This window comes from Plutella xylostella, chromosome 23 (assembly GCF_932276165.1).
Source record: "Plutella xylostella chromosome 23, ilPluXylo3.1, whole genome shotgun sequence".
NCBI lineage: Eukaryota > Metazoa > Arthropoda > Insecta > Lepidoptera > Plutellidae > Plutella > Plutella xylostella.
Window position 1 is genome coordinate 10,436,494 of NC_064003.1, and position 26,358 is coordinate 10,462,851.

Here is a 26,358-nt window from a genome sequence, read left to right on the forward strand (position 1 = left end):
AGACACTATGTCTGTAATTTACGGCTATAGCTAGTAACTAGTACACCTAGTAGTATTACTGCTGATGTTAGAAGTGCAATCTTACTGTAGTAGTATGTACCGCTCCGCTACCCCGCTCCACACTGGTGGACAGGCACCCTAATAAGAACTGGAACATTAGACATCCGTTTGACTTAATAATTTACATTTACAGTATGAGTATAGGTACTTACAGGCTGTCTGAAAGTATGGAGCAAAGGAAACAGGGAGATAGAAAATGTTATCTCCAGCAGCTACGTTCTCAGTAGCCAAACTAGTGAGCCCAAACTAGCAAACTGTGAATAATTTTGAATATTGAGAGTACTGAACCGATACTACGCCGCTAAGGCCGTGTCCCCAGCAGGCAAACTGTTAGCGACCGACTGCGTGAGCCGCAAATTTGTGGGTTAGCTGCAAACTCAAATCATACAAACCATATCCGGAACCGGTTTTGGTCGTATAGTGACCGCAAAACCAGCAGACTGTGGACACTTCATTTCAAATATATTTATGGAAGAGCGTAAGTTACTAAATAAATAAATACGCCGTAACTCAGTCAGCCCCTAACAGTTCGCCTGCTGGGGACACGGCCTAAATCAGTCGGCAGCTGCTTAGAAGACTCCAGGCGGATTACTGGTTGATCTTTTTTCTCAAATCATTTCTCAGAATACTCCCTCATGTTACCTACTTAAAACTTCAATCCCTTGGAAATCCACTAATGTTGACAAAATGTTTGCGGATAGTGGAACGCAAATGACATTTTGATAGACTTAGTATTGCCATAAGAAAATAAAATATTTTTATACTCAGTTAAATTAAATCTATAAATTGCTTTTTCACTACATAATAAAATAAAGAATCATGAAAGAATCTATTTATAAAAGAAAGCTAAAATATTCAAATAAATGAATATGTATCGTTAACATTGAAAACCAATGCACAAAAATTTTGACATCTCAACATAATTATTTGAGCTGACAACACTACTCAGTGTTTCTTTCTTTTTTCGGTTCTTTGCCGTGTCGTTTCGGGTGGGTTTTTATCCTAATAAATCTGGAATAAATGCTATCTATTGAAAGTTTTAAACGCAAAATCATATTCGTTATGTCTTACACTGTGTATAACATACAATATTTTTGAATCTAAAGTGTTTGTGATGAAAATAATAACCCCGGGAATTTGACGTTTCGCACGCAGAGTTGACCGTAGCCTGCATACACTTTGGTATCAGTGGAATAAAAGTGTATTGTTTTCATTTACAGCGAAGATTTCACGATGAAGTTCAACAAGCAGGTCACCTCATCCAGGAGGAAAAACAGGAAGCGCCATTTCAGTGCGCCCTCTCACATCAGGCGAGTTTTGATGTCAGCACCCTTGTCCAAAGAACTAAGACAGAAGTTCACCGTCAAATCTATGCCTATCCGTAAAGACGATGAAGTTCAGGTCAGTAAACAATGAATTTATCTTATTTCCTTTTAGAAATAGTCAGTTGCTTAGGTTATGTTTTGAAAACTTCGATCATGTTTATAGGTTATGTCAGTACCAAACTATCACTGAAAATTTATATGAAATAGTTACCTGAGTTCTCGGAAGTATTTCTGTGACTATCACTGTGTCAAAACAACATGATGAAGACAAACCATTCACAGACTGCCGACAACTGCTTGCCTCAGGATGGTCAGATGGAAGGTTTTCTTCTGTCAGACCTGAATCTGGCTCGCTAGTCGGCACCATGGTTAAAAGATGGCTCTGATTGTTTTACCAGTGATTTATTTAGTAGATGTAAACAACATGCCTTCAGTTAGTCATTGTATCTTCACATTATGTAAAGGGATATGTCTGGGAGATACATGCAATGTACGTGCTATTTTGTTATCTGTATATATTTGTATGTGTTTTTGTATTGCAAGAAAATAATCAGCTGTACATGTAAGAAAAACAATAAAATTACATGAATTTCTACTATCATGTCTGATCAACAGTACTAAATCCTATTTTGTTTAATTCCAGGTTGTACGTGGACACTACAAAGGCCAGCAGGTCGGCAAGGTGGTCCAGGTCTACCGTAAGAAGTTTGTAGTCTACATTGAGAGGATCCAGAGGGAAAAGGCCAACGGTGCCAGCGCCTACGTCGGCATCCACCCCTCAAAGGTATGTTATTCTTCTGGGTTTACATTGTAACTGTGTAATACAAAGTGTGGTAGTTATATCAGATTATCCCAAATCTTTTTAACTGTACTGTTTTGTTTCACACGAACTGAATATTTTTCAGTAGGCTGCTATAAACTATGGTGGTTACTTCATAAAACATTAGCAATTAGCAACATTGTACTTACTATAAATGTTGCATTCATAGTAACAATCCATAAGCTCTTCTTTGAAAATAAATGTACCACGATGATTAGGAAATCGCTGGAGTAGAAAGGTTCTGGAGTGGAGACCCCGTGTCGGCAAACGGCGTGTCGGTCGCCCCCCAACCCGTTGGTCTGATGATCTGCGGAAGGTAGCGGGAAGCCACTGGATGCAGATGGCGGGTGACCGTTTGGGGTGGCGATCGTTAGGAGAGGCCTATGTCCAACAGTGGACTACGGAAGGCTGAGAGAGAGAGATTAGGAAAAGTATTGTGTTTGCAAATAATGATCACAAACCATTCTAAGAGCTGTATGACTCAGCTAACAGATGCCTGATGCTGTAGAGGTTTTCTCATCAGCTGACGGCTGAAGACTGCTGGTCTACACCTATGATATAATGATGGCTCTGATTGCAAACAATTATCAATATTTATATGTACCTTTTTATGCTGTTTCTACTGATTATGGGGTAGTCAGAAATAATTACAGTGTAATCAAATCAGGTTATTCATTTTTATTGGTGAAAAAAAAAGAACTAATTAACTGTAACTGAAGAAATTATAAATCCATATTGCCACTGCTTGAGGATAGATTTTGATTTTAAATTTTCAACTAATGTTCCCTTTCTTTGTTGCTAGTAATTTTCCTTCCACCTACTTCTGGCAAAATACTAGCATGTAGGTACTATTTGTGCAACGTCTGCATAGATGATTTTGAAAAACCTACAAATTGATAAATTTCTGACTACCCCTCCAGCTACTATCAACCCAGTATATTTTCTTCTAAAACCATAATTGAAATTTTATCCACCACTGCCCCGAACCTTCTACACTAACCCCTTGCCCAACTTAGAACCCATTTGCCAGCAGCACCATTAACCTCCACAGTTTTCATTTGTTATGGACTTATGTCTGAATTACATATTCTTCTATTCTATTCCAGTGTGTGATCGTTAAGCTGAAGATGAACAAGGACCGGAAGGCGATCCTGGACCGTCGCGCCAAGGGCCGCCTGGCCGCACTCGGCAAGGAGAAGGGCAAGTACACCGAGGAGTCTGCCGCAGCCACCACCACCATGGAAACATCATAGACTATAAGACCAATAAATGTTTAAAAACTCATGTTGTGGATTTTCATTTGAGGGTGTAGGGTTTTCAATAATGTAGTCAGTTTCAGATGCTGATGATTATACAGCCTATGTTATAGAAGTCAGTGTTTACCAAGGAGCTATAGGAGTAAACAATGATATAAGGCATAGCCCCAGTTTCATCATATAGTGCCACAAACTTATCTGTTCCGGTGAGAGCGAACTAAATTGGTCCATATAATCTATGTCAATATGAAATTCATTTAGTAAGTAATGAGGTATGGACCAATTTAGTTCGCTTTCACCGGAACAGATAAGTTTGTGGCACTATACTCTGTTAGATCATAATGAGGGATTAGTTGATGACTTTTGACACATCTGTCAAGAGAAGAGAGAATTTAATATGGAGATGACATTACAAATTACAATGTTAACACTGGTGTTAAATTATCAAATAGACGGATGAAATTAGGGCTTAGCATACATACTAGGGGAGAAAATATTCTGGGTTCGATTCCCAGCAGGGAAATATCGAGTTTTTTTCCCGACAGTGCAGAATACCTACGAGCTGAGGATTTCATCAATCCAAACGAAAAGGTTGGTCCAATAGTAGCCAACTACTAGGTATAAAACTTACTATGAGGCGAAAATTTTGTAAGTGACATTGCCAAATCCATGTAGAGTTGGGTACATTGACCTGGGAATGTTACTGGTAAAATACAATAACCAGACCATGTATGGGCAATGAGATGAACATTACTGATACCTACAACTGAATAATATTTCTGTAGGTTGGAGATCAGCAGAACCATAATCTATTGTCTGGGTCGTGAAGGGTTACTGACTAAGGTCATCGTGCATGAATAACATTTTGCGAAATGCTAATGTAAGTACTTACTATCTATTTCAAGATGCTTTTGTTCTGGGTAATTGTGGTAGCTGCAGAAAGTATGAACTGAAACTCAACTTGTGGCAATGAAAAGTATAAAATTTATTATCAAAAGTGTATTGAGAATAATTTTATTATTATGTATTTGAGTTGGCTATGTATTGCTTCTCTTCAATGGCTTTTAAACTTCAGACATATTATTTTTTGTAGTAAATATGGTATATTTGGTTAGGTACTTTTGTAACAAGATAGCAGATGACTTAGCAAAATTCATGGAAATAAAATGTTGCATTTCATTGCATAGAAGGCAAAAAAATAAAATATCTGAAGTTTACTATTCCAACTTACTCACTATGGATTACAGATTAGGCCTATTTACAACTAATTATATCTAGCTAATAAGTAGTTATAATATTATTTAGGTATAGCTGATTAATAATAATGAATGGTCTTGTTTTAAAAAGCATAGGTTTTTAATGTTTCCAACAACAGAACAGAAGTGCATTGGAAACAACAATGTAGAAGGGCCTGGCAGGAAAATGGTTATTATTATTAAAACAATCGCACAGCCTGCAATAATCCACTGCAGGACATAGGCCTCCACGAGACTGGATGTCATACTTTTGGCGGGCTGCAGGTATCATAATCATGACCAACAAATAATTGTCTTTTTATGTTAGACCTAAATTGGAAACTAATTACGTAAATAGCTTTTAATTTATGATCTATATTTCTTCAGATGATTCAGACCAAGGTATTTAAGCTAAAACTATACTTAGACTAAACTTAAACCTATGGCTGGCATGTTTCATAAGTAGTTTATCAAACACTAACTTCCTGACTCTTCTGGGCCTCCAAATTGGCCAGAGAGGCACACTTGAACTTTTTTTTCACCTGATTATTGAGCCCAGCTCTGTTTCTAGCTATCTCTATAGCATAAAACTGTACCCGAGGTACCAGAATGGTATTGGCTTCCGAGTAATCCCCCTTAGTGTCGGCCCTCAGTAAAGTGCCGAAACTGTAGTCTTCAATGATATTTTTGAACTTTTCACAGAACATTCTCCATTTAGCTTTGTTTGTGTTGTTCTTGAGTATGTTTTCTTGAATATAGGAGACATCGAGATCCGGGAAGTCCTGCTTGAAGTGCGTGTATATGAGGTCATCGTGCGGCGTCAGCCGGAGCCATCTCGTGTCTACTGAACACAGGACCTGTCATGAAATCACACATAATATTAGGCAAAGCATATTAGGGATATGAGTGAAAGACAAAAGTAAATTATAGGCTTTAAATACTAACATTAAAGTATATATCACTATGTTCCATGGCTTTTGAAGCCCACAGGTGCTCCAGGGTCTCATCGTTACCGAATTCTTCTGCAGGCCTCGTAAGAACATCCTACAAGAAACAAATTTAGGTAAGTAAAATTATTTTACACTTCGGCTTAGTATTCATCAAAATTGTTTCAGTTAGACGAACAAGCAAGCCATTCCTGACATAGTAACCTGATCAAATTGGATCAAAAACTGAATTAAAAGAAACAGAATACAAAGTTTTTAACTCGTCCTCATAACCAACTTCTCCAGTCATAATATCAATACCAATAATTAAAGTTTTTTTTAGTTCACTGTTTGTAAACGATTTATCTTACCATAATTACAATGCACTTTATTAAATTAGGGCTTTAGTTATTCTATAGATTGTAAAATAGGTACACGTGCCGAAAAAATATACGAACGACACGGATTAAATTTTTACTTTAGTCCTGTCAAGTGTCAACTTTCACTTACTTCACAAAGTATTTAATACTGTCAAACAACACAGAACAGTCACATAAGTTGAGTCTCAGAATAATAATGGACACGCGCCTTTTTCAGCATGAATACCTGGAGCATTTCAAGAATGTAGGTTTTAACTTTCGTCTAACTACATATTTGATAACACAGTATATTTTCCATCACACTGAACATACACTAGTGACTAGATCATTGCGGTTACTGGTTCACATTAACACCTCTGGTTCAGTTCAGTGGTCACACACAATATACGGGGAGACATAATGAAGGAGAGAGTCCCAAAAGTTTTATTGAAGATTTTGTGTTGAAACACCCTACCTCTGCATAAGTTATAATATTATTATGAACCGGTCACACTGCAAAATCTTTTAACAACTTGCTGGTGTAGTTAGGGCCTATGTGCCTAGGTCTTAGAGTATGCCTAGGCGGTCGTCGGGGCGGCGGTGACAGAAAAGGCATACTTATAGATTTCTGTTAGGTCTGTGCATACCTTAGTGCATACGGAACGCCTAGTTATATGTTTTAAAATATAGCATAATATGATAGCATAAGATTATAATCATGATTAGTTAGGGGGGGATGTAGTTAGCCTTCTCGTGTGAGCCTCACGCTTCGGCCTCTCAGTGCTCCGGCCCCTCCCGTGAGTAGCGGTACACCATTCATGGTGCCGTGAAACCGATAACTACACTCCAAGAGAACAGGGTTCAATATGGATCAACCCGGTGGTGGCGACGCGGTTCGCAACCCGTCACGCCGTGTCTCTCGGAGGAGCGAAAAGTGGGCTGTGGAGACCCGCATAGCCACGATGAATATTTGTGGGGGTCTGAATGGAAAGATAGATGAAGTATGCGAGGTGTTTAACACAAGAGGAATGGATTTGCTATGTGTGAATGAGTCCAAGCGGAAAGATAGGGGAATTACCACGCACGGAACCTTGACAGCCTATTGGTCAGGGGTTCCTGAATCTGAGCATGGCTGTCAAGGGGTTGGGATTGTCCTATCTGAACGCTGGAATAATTGTGTGAAAGAATACGAGTGCGTGAGCCCAAGACTTATCTGGATCCGGTTAAAAGTAGGTTTGACGAGATTGTTTGTTCTGGGGGTTTATGCCCCGGACACGTCAAAATCTGCACAGGAGATAGATGAGTTTTGGGTAAGTATGAATGGAGTGTTAGATAATTGCGATGAGAATATAGAATATGATGAGATATATAAGAAGGGTTATTATGCTCGGTGATTTTAATAGTTGGGTAGGTGTGCAGCGTGATGGGTATGAAAGTGTATTGGGTAAGTTTGGTGACGTAAGAGTGAATGAGAATGGCAGGTATCTCCTGGATGTTTGCTTAGAAAGAAACCTCATAGTTTCTAATTCTATGTTCAGGCACAAGGAGATACATATGTATACATGGCAACGACAGAATGAAAGGAGCATAATAGACTTTGTAATTGTGGATGAAAGGTTACGCGTAAACGTTGCTGATACTCGAGTCTATCGGGGTGTCAATGTTGGAACGGACCATTTTCTAGTTGAAAGCCGGATTCGTGGTCTGTTTAATTATTGGCGACACCGACCTCGAGTATCAACAACAAATTTAGAGCGTATCAAAGTAGAAAAATTGCAAGATGATGTAGTAAGTGAGGAGTATAGAAGAAGTTTGAAAGATAATTTAGAGAGCACTATTGTCTTGGATGAAAATGATTTAGAAGAAAATTGGAAGCGCTTGAAAGATAGTTTAGTAAATACGGCGGTGAAAGTATGTGGAGTGAATAAAAGAAAGAAGAGTGGTAAGAGGGAGCTTACATGGTGGGATGATGAATGCAAAAAGGTAGTGAATGAAAAGAAAATGGCATGGTTGGATTTTTTGTCTAAAAAAGCCAACAACAGAATGCAAGGAAATCAGGGAATGGACGATGAAATGAAAGAGATTCGAGAAAAGTATGTTCTGCTAAAGAAAAAAGTAAAAGAAGTGATTGAAAGAAAGAAGAAGGCATTAAAAGATGAATATGACAGGAAATTCTCTGACAACTTTCGAGCGAACATTAAATTGTTCTGGAAGTTGGTAAGAAAGGCTCGAGGGAAGTCAGAGAATACAAATCTGGATGTGATAAGGGATGAAAATGGAGATGTTTTGAAAGATGAAAATAAAGTTCTTAAAAGATGGAAAGAATATTTTGAAAGTTTGTTTGAAAGCACAGATTGTAGAACTAGTAGTGATGTAGAGGTAGAAAATGAAAGAATAGTAGATGAGGAAAACAAGATAAGTATGAAAGAAATTATGGAAGCATTAAAAAGAATGAAAGTTGGTAAATCGGCCGGGTATGATAGGGTATCTTTAGAGATGCTAAGAGCGGGAGGTGGAGTGGCTGCAAGTGAGCTTTACCAACTCTTCAATGAGTGCTGGCGTTGCGGTACTGTGCCACGCGACTGGTGCAGAGCGGTCATAGTTCCTTTGTATAAAGGAAAAGGCTCGCTCCAGACCTGCAACAGTTACCGCGGCATCAGCCTCTTAAGTATAGTTGGTAAATTGTATGCAAAAATATTGATTGAAAGGGTAGTGAAAGAGACGGAAGAAAAGATCTGGGATGTGCAAGGTGGTTTTCGAAAGGGGATGGGATGTACGGATCAAGTCTTTTCTCTACGAAGCGTCACAGAAAAGGTCCTTGCAAAGCAGCAAAAGGTTTTTTGTGCCTTCGTAGATTTGGAAAAGGCTTATGATAGAGTGAGGAGGAATGATTTATGGGAGACACTGTCCGTTTATGGAGTGGACAGTCACCTGACGCGGGCACTGGGGTCCCTTTATAGGGAGTCTAGCGCTTGTGTCAGGATAAACGGAGCCTACACGGACTGGTTTGATATCCACAGGGGTGTTAGACAGGGATGTGTGGCTTCGCCTTGGCTGTTTAATCTGTTTATGGATAGTTGTCTCAAGGATATGAAAGATGATGAAAGAGGTTTACGAATAGGAGAGTTACTTCTTAAGTGCTTGCTGTATGCTGACGATCAAGTCATACTTGCATCGTCGGTAGAACAGCTGCAACAACAAGTAACTCTCATGCATGAAAGTTTTAAAAGGAAAGGAATGAAAGTGAATGTTAGTAAGACGAAAGTGATGGTGTTTGAAAGAGATGAAGAGGTAACTGAATGTGAGATCACGATCGAGAACGAAAGAGTGGAGCAAGTGAATGAGTTTGTATATTTGGGTAGTCTGTTTACGAGGGATGGGAAATGTGAGGGGGATATTGAAAGAAGAGTGAAAGCGGGAAATAAAGTGAATGGGGCCTTGCACTCTTTCATGGGGAGTCAAAGCGTGTCTCAAAAGGCTCGTTTGGCTGTTCATGGGGGAGTGTTGGTCCCTACGCTAATGTATGGAAGTGAAAGCTGGGTCTGGCAGAAGAAGAATGAAAGTAGGGTAAATGCTGTTGAGATGCGCTCTCTAAGAAGTATGTGTGGACTGAAACTGAATGATAGGATAAGGAATAGTATTATAAGAGAGCGAGTTGGAGTAAAAGAAGACGTAGTGACCAAAATTGAAAAAGGAATGTTGAGATGGTTTGGTCACATTGAAAGGATGGATGAAAGAAGACTGACGAAAGAAATTTACTGTGCAGAGATGAATGGTTGTGTCGGTAGAGGACGTCCTAGGCGAAAGTATGTCGACCAGGCGACATACTCAAGAAGAGCCAAATTAGGAGTTTCCGAAACCGACGTACGTGTATGAAGAGACTAATGAATGTTGAGGAAGCGAAAGAAGTATGTCAGGATCGTGGCACGTGGAGATCCATAGTCTCTGCCTACCCCTCTGGGAGACAGGCGTGAGTATATGTATGTATGTATGTATTAGTTAGGTATACTATACATTTAAAAATTATAAATAAGTATACACATTAAGTATACACATAATATACATATACACGATACAAATAAAGTAAGTTTTTCAAACTTTTGTCAAATAAAATGTATGGATTTGTTTGACTAATAGTTACTTACTTACCACACTATATTTATAGTTTTCACGTCATTATTGTGTTATTTGTCTTTTAAATTAATGTTTTCAGTAAAATTACCTATCCCTCTCCTCAGTATTTTAAATCCTCAACGTCATACAAATCCACTCAACTTGTGTGTGGCGTCGAAGGCGGCTAAATCTTTCTTCTAAGGTTAACGAGATCTTGAGATTTCACTTTTATACTTTTATATTTTTTCTCCGAACTGTGAATGCATCCTAACGGCAATCGACCGAAGAATTCCGAACTTTACCGAGAAACAAGGATCGACATATCACGAGACAGTGTGAGTGAGTGAAACAGATAGAATTTCAACGTTCAAATTAAATGCGTTCATTGGCGGAAGAAAAGAGGAGGGTGGCGCATGCGCGTTATGCCGACGCCATCTCTGAAATCTGAAATACTGTGCCTAATCGTTCGCTGTTCGTAGAAAAGTAGAATACGTGGAAAATAGTGCGATTTATGATGTAAATGGTTGAATTTAAGTCATCATAAGTGCTTTATTTGGTTCTTGAGGAGTGGCTAATAATTCCTAGCCCGTTTGACGTAGTTGGGCGTATTATCACGGAAGTTTCCAAGCCGTAGGAACGCATACTTTTTGCGGCTATCTCGGCTCCTTGGCGACCTACACTTGGCTCTTTCATGGGCCTGGAAGTCTGAATCTATTATTGGTAATAACCTTAAACATCTATTGCTGTATATCATTCAAATATTCGTTGAAAACTACACGAATGCCGCCGAGACGAGTTTGGCAATCTTGCGCGCGTAAGGTGTTTTATACACATCCATAATCACAAGTGCTATGTATGATTTATTGTTGTGGGTCAAAGACATCGCGGTGTGTTAACCTGTTACAACAACAGTTTCGTGAACGCCATCATTGCTGTTTCAGGTCTCGTCCGGTCCGGTGGGGCCGTAGTAGTTTTGGCGGCGTCTTCAATATGAACTCCGCTCTAAAGCCGGTACTTCCGCAGCCGCAGCCGGGGCAGGCGAGCCCCGCCAAGGCGAACGTGGCCACCGCCAACCACAGCGCGCTACCGGCCGGCGCCGCGGGCGCGCTGGGCCACGCCGCGCACAACCTGGCGCTGCACCCGGCCGGCGCGCCGCCCGCGCCGCACGCCGCGCCCTCCATGGCGCCCGTGTCCGCCAACATGGCGCAGATGGCGCACAACATGAGCCACCACGGCAACCTGTCGCAGCCCGCGCCCGCCGCCGCGCCGCCCAGCAAGCCTGCGCCGCCCGCCGCGCCGCTCAGCCTCGTGCAGGACAAGCCCGCGCCCGCCGCCGCGCCGCTCGCCCTCACTAGGACCCCTGAGAAAAAAGACCCAGAACCCGGCAACCACTCTAATGGAACTGTTGAGTCACCTAAAGCTGCAGCTAATGCTCCAGGCACCTTGAAGCCCCTCAATCAGGAGCCCAAGGAGAAGCAAGACATTGCCAAGACATCACCGAGCACTCCAAAACCACCTGAGAAGCCAGCAAGTGCACCCAATACCCCACAGAAGTCTGAAGCTGCCAATGCAGTGGGTCAGGCTGACTGTCCTGCCCCTGCCCAGGCCAAGGTTATTCCGGCTAATGAGGCACCGGAGAAGTCTCCAGCAAAGCCAGCAGAGCCCAAGCCGGCTCCTACAGCTGATGTCGCACCTTCCCAGAGTGACAGCAAGCCTGCCCCGGAGGCTGCCAAGGACAGCTCAGTTCCAGAGAAGCAAGCATCACCACAGAAGCCTGCACCGGTCCCAAACAACATTGAAAATGCCAAACCAGAACCTCCTAAGGTGGAAGAGAAGAAAGAAGAACCAAAACCAGAGAAGCCAGCACCTAAACCTGAAGAAAAGAAAGAAGAAGTGAAGCCCGACACAACAGATGGTGCTAAGAAAGAGGAGGTGGTGCCAGAGGCAGCTAAAGTTGAAGTAAATAAAGTAGAACCAAAAGTTGAGGAGAAGAAGGAAAAAGTTGAAGCTGCAAAGACGCCAGCCAAACCAGAGGTCAAGGCTAGTGCCAAGCCAACCATGAAGCTGGCGACAGTCACCACACCGGTGAGGAAGCGGAGGCAACCGTCACTGAACAAGTCCACTGAAGGACCAAGCTCAGCCAAGAAGCTGGCCGAAGCTGACAGCACCGCTGACTCAAGAGCAAAGAGGAATAGGACACAGGTCAGTACTAACATTATCTCACCATGAGTATATCTGATAGCAATGATGTAACTTAGTAGTAGTTAGAGGACCTCACAAGTATAATTTTGATGATAAATATTTTATTGGCATTATGTTAAATTTGTACAGTATTAAAACATTTGAAATGTGCTTAATATCTATTTGTAGATGGTGTTATAACTTGATAACTGATAAAAGTTAGGTCAGTCTCATCAAGAATACTTTAGAATGATCTTTCCTTATAAAGTATGAAACATAATTTAGCCTTCCAATTGTTTGTTTAACTTGCATCACACTTGAAGACACCACTTGTACTAACATCAGTAATTATTGCACTGCAGATCGAAATTAACTAGTTGCATAATTTGTTGAGAAGGACAATGTTGTTCACAGACTTACTGAAGTTTCAACTTAATAATTCAAAAATCTCCTTTCTTTGGAAGTGTTTTGTAAGACATTATTATTAAATACTTTATTGCACAATAATAAAATTATGTACATAGGCGAACTTAATGCTAACAGCATTCTCTTCCAGCTAACCTTGGGTGTTGTGGAGAAAGTTATAGGTAGTGCGAAAGACTGAGAGGAAAGATAAATTTTGTAAAAATACCTACAAACACTAGAATACACTTACTTGTATATAATACATGTATAATAAATACATACCTATAAGTTACATACATATACAATACATAAACCTAATACATACTATACTTAACTAAAATAATATTTTATATATATATAATAATATCATCGTCACACTTACATACTACTTACAACAAAACATGTGTATTATATCAGTTAAGCTGATTGTTCTGTTTCTGGAGGTAGTGCAGACGAACCTTAGACTTAAAAGTTTCAATGGACTGCGATTGCCTTATATGCAATGGTAACTGGTTCCACAAGCGAACCGCTGACACGGTGAAAGAATCCGAATACCCTGCCGCATTATGCTCTGGGGTTCGAAAGATCAAATTTCTACTTGACCGTTGAGGACGGTCAGTAGAGTCGAAGAATGAGAAGCGTTCTGTTAAGTAAGAAGGGGCATTAGGATCATACACTATACCATAGACTAGGGAAACAATATGAGCATTCCTTCGATGACGGATAGTGAGCCACTTGAGTTGATTCCGAAATGTGGAGACGTGATCATACTTACGCAGGCCAAAAATATAGCGAATGCATAAGTTGAGTAGACGGTCGAGTTTATCAAGTAGCTCTTCGGTGAGATCAGGGTAGCACACATCTGCGTAGTCAATAATAGGGAGCAACAAGGAGTTGACTAGCGTAACTTTGGTCGAGTACGGCAAGAAATTCTGCAGTCGTTTTAGTCCATGCATCGAAGCATAGATCTTGCGACTAACTTCTGAAACTTGCAATTCCCATGACAGGTTATTCTGAATGTGAAGACCCAGGTTTTTAACATTGTTACAGTAACTCAAGGAAACTCCATCAAATGTTACTGGTGGTAGTGGGCCGTTTCGCAATCTAGCCAAGTGATACCTGCTGCCAACAAACATAACTTGGGTTTTAGTGGGATTAACTAGGAGACCGTAAGCTGCTGTCCATGTTTTGACAGCCTCGAGATCAGCAGTCATCCTGTCAATAGCCTCTAAAACTTCACCGGGACCACAGGAAACGTAAAGCTGAAGATCGTCAGCGTACAGGTGGTAGGAGGTGAACTTAAGGACAGTGACAAGGGTATTGATAAATACTGAAAAAAGGATAGGGGAAAGGACACCACCTTGGGGCACGCCGGCTGTGACATCACACCAGTCTGATTCAATATCATCGGCCCGGATGCGTTGTCGGCGACCACTCAGATAAGAAGAAAACCACTCGGCTACAGAGCCAGATATATTAAGAGAACGGAGTATGGACAGGAGGATATCATGATCCACACAGTTGAAAGCGTTGCTGAAATCAAGAAGTGTTAGGAGAGTTAATTGGCTATCGTCCACAGCCTTGCGAAGGTCATCAGTAATTTTTATTAGAGCAGAGCAAGTACTGTGGGATGGACGAAATCCCGATTGAAGGGGGTTTAAGAGATTGTTAGAAGAAAGAAAGCACGAGAACTGTCGCAAGACTACACGTTCCAGTACCTTAGAAAGAAACGGGAGAATTGATATAGGCCGGTAGTGTTTAAATTCCACAGGCACAGATATTTTTGGGACAGGGACCATGAAGGCTAATTTCCAGAGGAGGGGAAACGTGCCTGAGGATAAAGAAAAATTTATGATGGAAGTAATAGAAGAGAGGATAGAAGAGAGAATCGGAAGCAGCATGTCACGACCAATGCCGTCACTGCCAACTGCTTTGCTAGGGATAGAGAGGATAATCTTTTTAATATCTGACTCAGTAACCGGTGTGAAAGACACTAGGCACTAGGCAAAGACATTAGGAGTTAATTCTACCCCTGTCCTATCACACTTTGATATACTTACAGCTAATAGCTGCCATTCACATTTTATTTTCCATTTACCAAAGAATTATTTATTGAATTATAGTTATTAATGAACGAAATCAATTTTCCAGGTGCAACTGTACCAGTCTCCCACTCCTGAGCTGGCGATGGCCACCAAGCTGTCCGCAGCGTCAGGCCGCTCCACACCGACCAAGCCAGCTAGCGATGATAAACTTATTGTGTTTTACAAGTAAGTTTGCACTCATGATGCATGTGTATCGTATTGTATGTTTTATTATTTTGCTTTATGTTGACATGTCTTTACCTCATTCACTAATTCCGATTGAAATGACAAAGAATAATAAAAGTTCTAGAAATTAATAATAAAACAATAAACTTCATATTATGAGTAGGACATCCATGTGAATAACGGATTACCAAACTCTAAGGAGATAGTATGCTGTGCTGTGGGATTTATGTCATCTTTATTTACTTGCATAATCACGTGCAAATCACAAAATTCACAGACCATTGCTCCTAAATCACGATATGGTGACTATTATCTATTTAGATAAAGATCCCGCGCTGTATGAGTCATAGACACTGCTGTTAGCCAGAGCGCCGCAAATGCGCCTTTATACAGCACAACAAACATCCTCTTATCAGTGACGGCACCGTAGCTAAGGCGGTATTGAAGCTGCTTCTGAAGCTTGAGGCCGCGGGTGTGAATCCCGCCCAAACATATGTATGATGAGCATTTGTTTTTGCCTCGTGTCTGGTTGTCGTTTATTTATTTATACCATTTTCCAGAACCAATGATTTGGGTGACACTTTAAAATTTCCCATTTAACGCATGAATACTATTGCAAAATCTGTCATTTTATTGACAACGACCACAGATAATATTATATTTCTTGAGTACACACTTTGGTAAAATGGAACGTACTAGAGACGGGACACATCGAAGTCGACGTTCTGAAATCGATAAAATATTAGAATTTTTACATTGTATTATAGTAAGTAGGGATATACTATTTCTTACTTACTTTCTCATCAACAGCTTTAAAACAAACTATGATGTTTTTAATCAGAGTACATATCTCTCTCATGCAGCCTCTCAGAATAATAACAATTTTAATATATTTTATTAATAATCTACCTTCATGTAGTTCATCGATATCCTTCGTATAATTTGAGTAAAGTTTAATTTATGGTTTTATTATCCTATTGTTGTTGGAAAATTCCGGTCTGTTTTTTGTCATTTTGTTAGTTATTTTTGTCAAAATGCCGAGAAAGGCTGTTTTAAACTCAGAATGTCGTGAGTTTGTAATTCATTTGAGTTTGGTTGATAGAACAACAATAATTATATTACAGGACTGTGACTATTTGGCTCGGATAGATTGTTTGCAAGATGAACTGATCATCAATGTCGGTGTTTAATCTGACACAAATTGACCCGTACAAATATCGATAGGTACAAGTCGATAGAATTTTACTCTCGGACATCTCTAAAACTGCCAAACTCAAAACGTCATGAAAACGTCCCCCATATCATTGGTTCTGGAAAATGGTATAATATGTATTCATCTATGCATTTGTGTTGACATATCAGCCGACCAACACCCATATCACAGGCCTAGTTTGGGGTTGGATGGCCGTGTTTGAGATGTCCCCACATGATTATACATTATTAACCTTCCAGAAGACATGGGAGACGCTGTAACATTGGCCACGATGGTTCCATTTTGCCAATTTTTCATTCAATCCATTATTAAACTTTTATTGCATTTTTTGACAAATAAATGATTTTTCTTCCTTCCAGAAACGAGTACCTAGCGGTCCGCAACGCCGAAGGAGGGTTCTACGTGTGTCAGACCGTACAGAACGTGTACCGCAACACGCGCAAGATCAAGATCCGCTGGCTGTCGCAGGACAAGGTGGCCGATCCTAGTGGGGAGACCTACAAGCCAGACTTCTATGATGTTACTGGTGAGGGCGACTTTTGTTTATTGTGTAGGGTTGTTAGTTAACTCCTGGCTTGTTTAGGATGGAAATTTGGTGCATATAAACTTTAGTGTCTTAAAATTTTACTGACTTCCTGAGGCAGTACTGAAAGAAAGCTGGAAAACTTAAAGTGCTTAGTTTTTCATACTTAGTTGAACCAGCGTTGGTAAGCGCGGTAAATATATCAATAGTATAGTAATTATAAGTTTCCAGCTTTCTTTCTGTATACGGCTAAGCTTTGACCATAGGACCACAAAGGAAGGGATCTTTTTTGTAGCTGTTGCAATATGATTTATATTAGGGTTGTGTTTTGTTGTCATCAGACGATGTCTTGTTGTTATTTACATGTATGAATGTATGTTTTTTACATATAGGTTAACAATTACATTTGTAAAACGCAAAAAAGTAGTTAGGGTCAGTAGCCTTACCACCATCTTACTATACAGGGTGACTTTTTAGTCAGTAACGAAATTGTAATATAACATTCCTTGGTTAAAAATATAACTTACGTGTATTTTCTTTCAGTACCTTTCAGTACTAAAATTATAAGATATTGGCACTCAAAGTTTTCTCCAGAAAACCAAGACTCATGGTCACCGTGCGCGAGTAGCGCGAGTAGCGCGTCTGGCCACGCCCACTTGCCCGCGAATCCTAACTAAGCGAAAGTAATTGTGTCTGTCTGTCTGTTACTCTTTCACGCCCAAAACTACTGAACAGATTTGAATGAAATTTGGTATACAGATGGTCTCGTCCTTGAAAAAGAACATAGGCTACTTTTTATCGCGGAATTCCCACAGGAAAACTATTTAAGGCGAAGCCAAGCTCGCGGGAACAGCTAGTTTCAAATAAATTCATAAGTTGCTCAATGATTTTCCCCATACTTTCAAGGGGTTAGAACCGTCAAATTGCAATAAAAAATCCAAATCCAAGGGGACCTTACCGCAATACCGTAATTAGCACACGCTTCCTCAATCACTGTAAGTGATGAACAATTGATGAAGTATCAAATTGTTCGAAGTGGAGTCCCTTCTACACATCTACACAAACTATGGCACGTCACAACACTTTCAACTCATTGTATTTTAATTTATTTAACACCACAATGTAATTTTTCACTTCCTCGAAAGCGAGAATTATCTTATTTCTCATTTTGGGACTCTTCAACATACCTACTCCTACTCTTGGTTAGAATACATTTAGCACACACACACAAACACAACACAAGTCGGCCCGGGGTGCGCGCGCGTCGAAAGAAAAAAGGTTTTTGAGTAAACAGAGACACGTGTGACGCGGCGGTGCGCAGGCGACTGACGGCGGTTTGTATCGTGAGAAACCTATCGCTTTTAACTTTTATTGCTCAGTGACTCAGTGACCATATTTTACCAATATTTCGGGATACAAAAAAAATAAATCATGAAAAATTTACCTACTAATTTTTTCATTGAAATCGACTCTATTGTACATACCTAACTCATGGAAAAAATTTCGTTAATGACTAAAAAGTCACCCTGTATTGTAGCATTGGACAGTCGGCCTCTGCGAACAAAACCTAATTGAGAGTAGAAGTAAACAAAGTGAATATAACTAACCACTCCATCTCCCCACAGACATGGAATGCGTCCTAACCACCCTATCCCTCACCCGCTCTGGACGCGGCGTGATGGTACTCGCTCCGGCGGAGGCGGCGCGCGCGCGGAGCATCCTCCAGCGGGCCCTGCGCGCCGAGCAGGGGGCCGCCGCGCCGCGCCCCACCGAGGAGCATCCCGACGGACGTTAGTATATTGTATACTGTTGTTTACCATCATTTATATGTAAAGGCTTCAGTTGCGTTGCGTAACTAGATGCTCGTCGCGTCAAGTCGCGGGCGCTTGCGACAGATCTGCCTCTCGTGCGCTAGCAGACTGTACCAGGTCAATGAACTCGGCACACTAAGTAAGTATACAGATCGCCGAACAGGGGTTTATTTATTATACAAAGAATACAATAATATTTATTTCTTTAGCCATAGGTAGGTAATCAATTACAAGGTTGGAATCTCCTTTTAAGTACACTAAGCACCTGTGCCAGAAGAAACAGCTCTTTATTAATATAAAAGTATTAAGTTTAGGCTAAGAGAAAAAATAACATTTTGTGGTAAGTACTTAAGTATATAGCTAAGAGAATAACAGAAACACTTATCAAGCCTATTTATTAAAATGTAATCTTATTCGTGTCGACGTCGTTGTCAAACACTAAGCTAGGCTAGGGTTGTCACCGTTGAATAAATGTAATTAATATCGATGTGTTGTCGACAGTGGACCTCTCACTCTACAAGGACGAGTCGCAGCTGGAGAAGAAGTCCCGCAAGAGGAAAGTCACCTCCAAGTCGCCGAGGGCCGACAGTGGCACGGACGATAGCGAAGTGAGTGCAATGTATTCATTTCTTTACTAAATATAGCACGAGTCCTGTGATAGATGCCAAACACATACATTTTATTTGTTGTGGGGAAACTAACTTTATTTACCAGGCATAAGCATCTCTCAATCAAACGGAGTCATGCTGTATTTTAAAAAGTATAGTTTTCCGCGTGAGTGTAGCAAAGAGCGGAGGGTTTCCTGAGGGATTCTGTGAAAAAAAATGTCTATAGCCCTCAACAATCCTATGGATTTTAGTTTCGGTGCGTTTTTCATAAAGCCATAATATGCCACACATCAGAGTTTAGTGGGAATTTTTAAACTGCATTCAGGCATAATGTGCTTACTTCTTTAAATCTAAAATATTAAAATATATATATTTTTCCTTCTAATAATGATTTACAATTTCCCCATTCAGGAGGAGCCGGAAACGCCCAGTAAAAAGGCGCGAACGGCGCCCAAGCGCAGCCCGCGCTCCGCCGCCACTAAGCCCTCGCCTAAAGCAACAAATAAACGAAAATCGGCAGGTAGTACGCCCGTAGTGGCAAGCACAAGCAAGGTAGGCATTGTACAACGGATATATAGAAATGTACGTATCAACTGTCACCGCCATTTTACATTCATGTGAGAGAGTGAGTAAGAACATAGAGTGTGTGTGTGCCGGCGGCTCTGATCGCGTTCCCGCTCGAATTGTGGTCGCCATGTTTGTTTTAAAATCAAAATGGCCGCAGATTTATCAATGGATAAGTTAGAGATAAAATGTTTTTGCACATTTTTGGAGTAATGGCCAGTACCACTATCGTTATTACTCGATAGTTTTACTCGAAGTCGAGTAAAAATCCACGTGTGGACCGCAAAACTCACAGCTCGATGGAATTAAATGAAAGTAATTATACCATGGGTTTTACTCGACAGTTTAGCTCGATCGAGTATTACCGTATGTGAGTACAGGCAATAAGAGTAACACGTCACGTGTCTTTCAGAAGGCAATTCGATGACCATACTTGCCTAACCATAGAGTTAGGCTATATGTAGAAGAGTCGTGGGAAGTGACAGAGCTGCCTCGTAGATCCACCTGGCTCTTGCTTGAGTGTCGTGTGTGCAAGAGCTAGGTGTGTGAGTCTTAATGATTGACTTAAGTTTTTAAATAAATACCTATGATTTATTATGAAATTTTTTTAAGGTTACTTTTCTGCATGGTTGAAAAGTATTTTTTTTTTTAAATTGAGCATACAAATATTGGGTCGAAGGTATAATGTTTAATATTTATTTTATCATTTCGTTCTCATCCCCATGGCAATTCATACATTAAACTCATGAACCAAGCTCAGAGGTGGAATGGATGTGGAATGGTATATCTGAGATGTATAAATCAAGATGAGCTGATTTTATTGGTCAATCAATAAAATTAGATACTATCTATCACAAAATTGATTCTATATCTTCCTATTTTAGTAAATAAGTCTAACAAACTAAACTTTCATACTAGTTACTATCTTCTGTCTCTGTACTTATGGTTTTGTTTCAACTATCAATCATTTTCACCTTCAGTCATTGCTTGCTTTTAGTGTTATGTTTTTATATGTAGAGAGTTTTTATTTGCTGTTCCGATTTCCTACCGCGTTAGCATGTAATATTGCATGACCCTACTTTGTTTCTTAATTTCAGTAACTTCTTCTAATTCAAAGTAACGCTAAAACTTTTATAAATGTATATTATTTATTTACTATTGAATAGTAATATAAAATATGTACTTATTTATGTTAAATCTCCCTAGTAATTACTTACTGAACAGTACATTTGTCTGTCGCAATGCTTGCATATAAGCGTTTTCGGAGTCATATAAAGGGTTACAGATAGGACCGTAATTATGACACGGTACTCCTCCCAGAAATGAGGGATTATGTAAAGAATTAAATAAATTATTAGAGGTACCTAAAACAAGCTCCATAAATAACTATTCATCTTTTCGCTCTGTGGAGAGAGAGAGAAGTAGCGCTTAGAAATTGAATCCTTGTCATAAGTTTTCTAGTTTCTACCGCTATCTATATCCACGTTCATAAAATCCCTCATTGGTCAGCCTTCGACGTCCCGCGTCCAATGACAGTCTCCAAATATTCTATTTCCAAAATGGCGTCGCAAAGCAGCTGATTTCCCCGCGTATATTTCCAGACGGCCGCGGTGGTGACTGAGAAAGCTAAGGCGAAGGCGACGCCCAAGCGGACGCCGGCGAAACAGGCCACGCCCAAACCCTCCCCCGCCGCCACGCCCAAGGGAAAGAGGAGGGCGCCTGTTAAAGGTTTGTTAAAAATACATTCGTAAAATGATCCTCAGGTGTATAGATGTTCAACGTAATTGGACCAAGACTGCCGTAACACTGTTCTCGGCCTTCTTCATCCCATCCACTCCCTGCCTAAGTTTGACAAGTTCTCTAAAGCACGAACTGGCAAACATATCACTCCAAGAGTATTACAGAAAACTAAGTTATAGAGCGCTGCTATGCACCCACGCCTCTATTTCGTAGTATCATCGCACCCGTAACGATTGCATGACAGCTCAGTTTTGTCTCCTAGAGATTTTAAACTTTACACAGTATTAACAAAGGCCTTTCTTCTCCGCAGAAGTGAAACCCATTGTGCCCACCCCCTCCACATCGACGGGCAAGGCCACTCGCACGCCGAGGAAACCGCCCGCGAAGAAATAATACTAGAGTGAACCAGACATTGTTGACTAGTTCCAGTGACTGTGTGCGGCTGTAATACACGCTTCTACTATTTATTAGTCACGTGCCACGGGACAGACCTTACTGGGTAAATAAGCTCGTTATGTCGGGCCGCAGCGCTAAAGTCGCTCCAATTAGTTTTAGTGTCTCGGCACATATAAGCGTTACTTAAACGGATCGCCTTTTATTTTTCTATTAACCAGGCGTTCGCGAGCACGCGTTCTACTGGTTGACAGAAGAAAAAGAGGCGATACCTTTATGCCGCAGTCGTATAGAGCCTATTGGAGCGAGTGTCGCGCTGCGGTCTGACATAACGTGCGCGAACCGTTAGGGTCGGTTTGGTGTAGGGTTTTGGACAAATGCAAAGAGTGTAGTAAGGAGCGGTAATGCTGCGTAGGTAATGATAATGAAGTGTGTTCGTGAACTACGGGCCAGCTAGTGTAGGTATGTAATGCATCTGTTCAACGGTCTACGTTAAACAAACTAGTGTGGAGGGATTTGAAACATGTGACTGGGGTATAGAACGTAAATTAATGTGGGTTGATGCGTGAACGACACCTTTATATTACTTTTAATTTTTAACCCTGTTCCATTCAGCATAATCATGTTTTTTAAATACTGTATAGGTTTACGGGAGTCTTGAACTTTGTTTTTTTTTTATAAATAAGTATAATATATTTTATGTTTACTTTGGTAACACATTACTTACAATATGCAGAATTGCAGATACAATGTTTAGCGTAATAGGGTTTTGTTGTATTTAGTTAATGCAATTTTCAAAATAATAGTTTTAGGTCTCAGGTCTCCTGGACAACTTTATAACAGCGAAACAAGTATGATTTAGTCATTTATATATTATTTTCACAAATATTTTATTTTATAAGTGTTTTCGTGTTATGAACGTACACTGTAAAACAGTTTGAAATCTAAACATTAATTTATATGGAAATTTTCGAAATTTTTGAAGCAATAATAAATCTTTTCTTCTTGATGAAAATTATAAGAAATCTTTAGTATAAAACATCACACATTATATTTTTTAAGATCTTTTATATGAAATCATATTTGAGGAAAGAATATAAAATATATTATAGTTGTAGACACAACTAAAGATTAAACAATCATAAATCTTAAAATTTTTACTGTAAATACATATTAATATGATGATTTCAAGTTTTTCTTGTTTATAGTGTTACAGTGAAATTAAGATTTGTGAAGAATCAATTAGGCAATAGATTTGTTTAGATTTTTATAAGATTTAGGCTAAAATTGGGATTAATTTGGAGATATTTGGAATGCAAATCTTGTATATCAGTACAAAGAATTTAAAATTTATCAAATAAAATTCTGTGACATTGGGCCGTTTGAGTTACATAACATAAGAGTATATTTTGATACAATTGCAAATTTGTGCTGCGCTGTTGTGATTTTCAATATATTTGTATCTGACTAAACTCACTGTTCAATATCAGTGTAAGATGTTATGTACTAATTACATAATAATATTATAGATCAACATTCACCAGAACTCTTAATCTGTATTCTGTTCTATTGTATCGATGCTAAATCTGTACTAAAGTTTACTTATAAACCTCAGACGGAATAACTTTCTGCAACTTTTTGTTGAACAGTTTTTGTGACTTATTTTTAGAGAATGGCATGTTTTAGTACACCAATTTCTTTTTTGTTAAATTGTTTTCAATTAATATTCGTATGTTGTCGTTTTTATAAAACTGGTTCGCCAGTGAGGAGTGTGTGTGCATTCATGATAGGCAAATTAAGTACCTAAAGTTTAGGAGGTATTTTTAAAACTAGAGTAATTCTAAAGAGAATAAATAAGCTTAGGATATAAATTATTGTGTGTGTATTTTCTGTTTATGGTGTACCAATGAGAGAGAATGAATGTGAAGTAGGTTCTCTGGTACAATAGTGGTTAACTATTTTAGCGTTTTATACAAAATGATATCAGACGAAGAGTACTATTGTAACACAGAAAGTCCACAAATTACAAGATTTATATGCAATTCAGAATTAAAATATAATAATTTAAGAAATAAATGTGTGTTTCATTAAAGTTCTGATTATTATGCAAATACAGATAGTTCCAAGTAGGCAAGATCATCTATAATAGTATCACCACTACGTATCTGAAGCTGATAAATAGCGATCTACTGAAATATACATAATTTTATGATCCTACTATGGAAATAAACCTAGTCTATTTTACATGTAGTATTTGTTTGTATTTTGAGGTAAGTACCTAATACCTGAACGATTAGCGGCTCGCGAATCAGATAAGCATCGTTTTACCTCTTCATACATCGTCACATCGTCGGTTCGCCAAGAATGGGTTCGTGGCTTAAGTTCATTCATCAAAAAGAACAATTCAGACTCGCAAGCAAGCTTATAAATATGTAGGGTAGTTATTAATTACAAATTAATGAAACAAAATATTAAGTTCATATCAAACATATCTTTTAATCATCCTCAATGGTCTCCAGAGGGTATTCCGTCATGACGAGCCCTCGCTCCCACAAGTCGTTGGCCACTTGCAGCTTGTCCGCCTCAGAGGCCACATCCAGGTTCTCAACAAACACATACTCTGGATACGAAGTCAATAAGGTCTCTATTGCTGGAGCTAAACTCTCATCTATCTCCAAATACTGAGGTTCATGCGCATGGTACTCCAGGGAATTCTCAACACTATAATACAGTCTTATACCATCCTCCTCCATTACCATTCTCAAAATATTCCTACGTAACAGCCTGATGCGAGAGTCAAGACCAATTTCTACCCTATTGACTACTTTGCCATTCTTGATCATTACATCTGAATCTCCATACACTGTGACAGCCTTCTCAAGGTCTGTCAGGACTGGTGGGAGGGCATCATGTTGGAACTTCTTGGCTAGTTCATCCACAGCCGTGTCCACGGGGAGGTAATCCTTGATCTTATCACATAGAGCTCTGAATGTAGCTAATGTTTCCTCCTTCCTGTCATTCACCACATCTGAGTTGACAAGACCAAAGTTGTCATACAGATCGAAAGGCAAACCTTTCCGAAACTCGACATTTTCATTAATGGCTAGTTGTAGTGCAGCTGGGATCATCCTCTCAAAGAGATCTGCGTAGGAGTGTTTTTGGTAAACGCTTACTGTAACATGAAGTGAATGTTCACCATCAATGGTGACTCCTTGGTGGATGTAGCCTCGAGGGAAGTATAGCATATCTCCAGCTTCTACAATAACCTCTAGCAGGGGCTCCCCAATCTCACTCTGGTCAAAGTTCTTTGATGATACTCGTGGCAGCACTTCATTTTCACTCAAAGGCTTGTAAACTCGCCATTTCTTTTTGCCCTCAACCTGTAATATGAAGGCTTCTATGTCATCATAGTGTGGGGCAAAGCCCTGGCTATCAGGCGGAGTCAAGTAGGCATTGGCTCCAACAAATGAGTTGAAAAACTCTTGCAGAGTTGCATTCATTAAGTGTAGCTTTCTCAAATAGGTCTGTGGGTTCAGGAGCCTGATGCTGCAGCCATTGAGGTAGTAGTCCCATACAACGTGTGGGTGTGCTCTACCCACCGGGTTGTGAGTTTCCCTCTTCCCATCTACATAGGATGTGATGTCAATATTCTTTGTAAACTGAATGTTTTCTTTCCTCAACATGTTGTCAATCATTGGAGTGGAAATGACATCCTTGTAGTACAATGGCTTGTTTCTGGACACAAATAGAGGTTTCTTTTCCCAAATCTGGTTGTAGAAGTCTTTGGGGTTGTATGGTGCGATCATCCAGTTGAACACCCGGATGCCCTCATCCACACTGTTTGTTTGCACCGGAGTGAATTCAAAACTGTTGTTACTAGACTGTGATGCACTATCAATATCTTGTGGTTCAAAATCTCCCTTAGGAGCAGGTATCAATGTGGGTATGTCATCAACATCTTCAATTGATTCATGGTCACTTTCTTCATGCACACTAGGTGCCTTAACAAGAGTTTGTTTTACATTATTAACTTTTTTATTCTCAAGTGCTTTGCCTCTCCCTTTGCCAGCTTTTGCCTTTTTCTTTTTGTGGCTCTTCTTTTTGCCTATTGATTTGGTGTCTTTCTCACGTTTATGTTGGTTTTTCAATCGTTTAGCTGCGGTCTTCATTAGATCTTCCGTGAAGGTTTTGCTGGCGGGTTGCACGGTGACGGTGGCGCTGGCCTCTCGCTGCAGCTGCTTCCTGTTCTTCTTCTGCTGCTGCTTGTTGTGGTTCGTGTTCTTGTTCTGTTTGTAAACTGCGAACGCGGACACCGGGGAACCCTCCATCTTCACGCCGCATGAAATTTATTAGTATTTTAATTCGGTACAGTCGTAGAGTGACAAATGTTTCACTAATCGATAAATGTAAGAATTACAATAGTGACTGATTAGTATTAAGAACTGTTTATGGCAATAACCGGAATTAAATTAAGTAAATAATTTAAAACACCGTTGTGTTTTCGTGATTTGAGGTTATGTATTCGTAGTCTGTGGTCTGCACCATGTCATTCTGAC

At 39.8% G+C, this 26,358-nt stretch overlaps 4 protein-coding genes across 6 annotated transcripts; 2 read left to right on the forward strand and 2 right to left on the reverse strand.

Annotated features, from left to right (window-relative positions):
* Positions 1–894: 894 nt before the first annotated feature.
* Positions 895–3,486, forward strand: LOC105391792 (60S ribosomal protein L26). 2 transcript variants are annotated; one of them, XM_011563339.3, is made up of 4 exons: positions 895–1,049; positions 1,281–1,461; positions 2,029–2,169; positions 3,312–3,486. In XM_011563339.3, the coding sequence occupies exons 2-4, from the start codon at positions 1,294–1,296 to the stop codon at positions 3,456–3,458; spliced, it is 456 nt and encodes a 151-aa protein (XP_011561641.1). In that variant the 5' UTR covers positions 895–1,049; positions 1,281–1,293; the 3' UTR covers positions 3,459–3,486.
* Positions 3,487–4,422: 936 nt separating this feature from the next.
* LOC105391793 (protein PBDC1) lies at positions 4,423–6,122 on the reverse strand. Its single transcript, XM_038113607.2, has 3 exons — positions 5,994–6,122; positions 5,642–5,740; positions 4,423–5,553 (listed from the first exon to the last, which is right to left on the reverse strand). Exons 1-3 carry the CDS (start codon positions 5,994–5,996, stop codon positions 5,167–5,169), a joined length of 489 nt encoding a protein of 162 aa, XP_037969535.1. The 5' UTR covers positions 5,997–6,122; the 3' UTR covers positions 4,423–5,166.
* A 4,355-nt stretch (positions 6,123–10,477) lies between these two features.
* Positions 10,478–23,878, forward strand: LOC105380294 (vegetative cell wall protein gp1). Of its 2 annotated transcripts, none has more exons than XM_048629515.1 (9): positions 10,478–10,814; positions 11,036–12,296; positions 14,832–14,950; positions 16,523–16,689; positions 18,312–18,476; positions 18,999–19,105; positions 19,517–19,687; positions 21,271–21,397; positions 21,720–23,878. In XM_048629515.1, exons 2-9 carry the CDS (start codon positions 11,085–11,087, stop codon positions 21,800–21,802), a joined length of 2,151 nt encoding a protein of 716 aa, XP_048485472.1. In that variant the 5' UTR covers positions 10,478–10,814; positions 11,036–11,084; the 3' UTR covers positions 21,803–23,878. The 2 variants fall into 2 exon arrangements, with proteins under 2 accessions (XP_048485472.1, XP_048485473.1); XM_048629516.1 differs by having other exon boundaries at positions 10,480–10,814; positions 19,517–19,657.
* A 395-nt stretch (positions 23,879–24,273) lies between these two features.
* LOC105380251 (ribosomal oxygenase 1) lies at positions 24,274–26,358 on the reverse strand. The gene has a single exon (XM_011549774.3). The coding sequence runs from the start codon at positions 26,128–26,130 to the stop codon at positions 24,298–24,300; it is 1,833 nt and encodes a 610-aa protein (XP_011548076.3). The 5' UTR covers positions 26,131–26,358; the 3' UTR covers positions 24,274–24,297.

Bases quoted from the DNA above. Each gene is read 5' to 3' on its own strand.
- LOC105391792 (XM_011563339.3), top strand. From the start codon at position 1,294: ATGAAGTTCAACAAGCAGGTCACCTCATCCAGGAGGAAAAACAGGAAG. The intron at 1,462-2,028 runs GTCAGTAAACAA...GTTTAATTCCAG, and splicing joins GTAAAGACGATGAAGTTCAG to GTTGTACGTGGACACTACAA. The intron at 2,170-3,311 runs GTATGTTATTCT...ATTCTATTCCAG, and splicing joins TCGGCATCCACCCCTCAAAG to TGTGTGATCGTTAAGCTGAA.
- LOC105391793 (XM_038113607.2), bottom strand. The intron at 5,554-5,641 runs GTTAGTATTTAA...ATTTCATGACAG, and splicing joins ATAGTGATATATACTTTAAT to GTCCTGTGTTCAGTAGACAC.
- LOC105380294 (XM_048629515.1), top strand. From the start codon at position 11,085: ATGAACTCCGCTCTAAAGCCGGTACTTCCGCAGCCGCAGCCGGGGCAG. The intron at 19,106-19,516 runs GTGAGTGCAATG...TTCCCCATTCAG, and splicing joins GTGGCACGGACGATAGCGAA to GAGGAGCCGGAAACGCCCAG. The intron at 19,688-21,270 runs GTACGTATCAAC...GTATATTTCCAG, and splicing joins TACAACGGATATATAGAAAT to ACGGCCGCGGTGGTGACTGA.
- LOC105380251 (XM_011549774.3), bottom strand. From the start codon at position 26,130: ATGGAGGGTTCCCCGGTGTCCGCGTTCGCAGTTTACAAACAGAACAAG.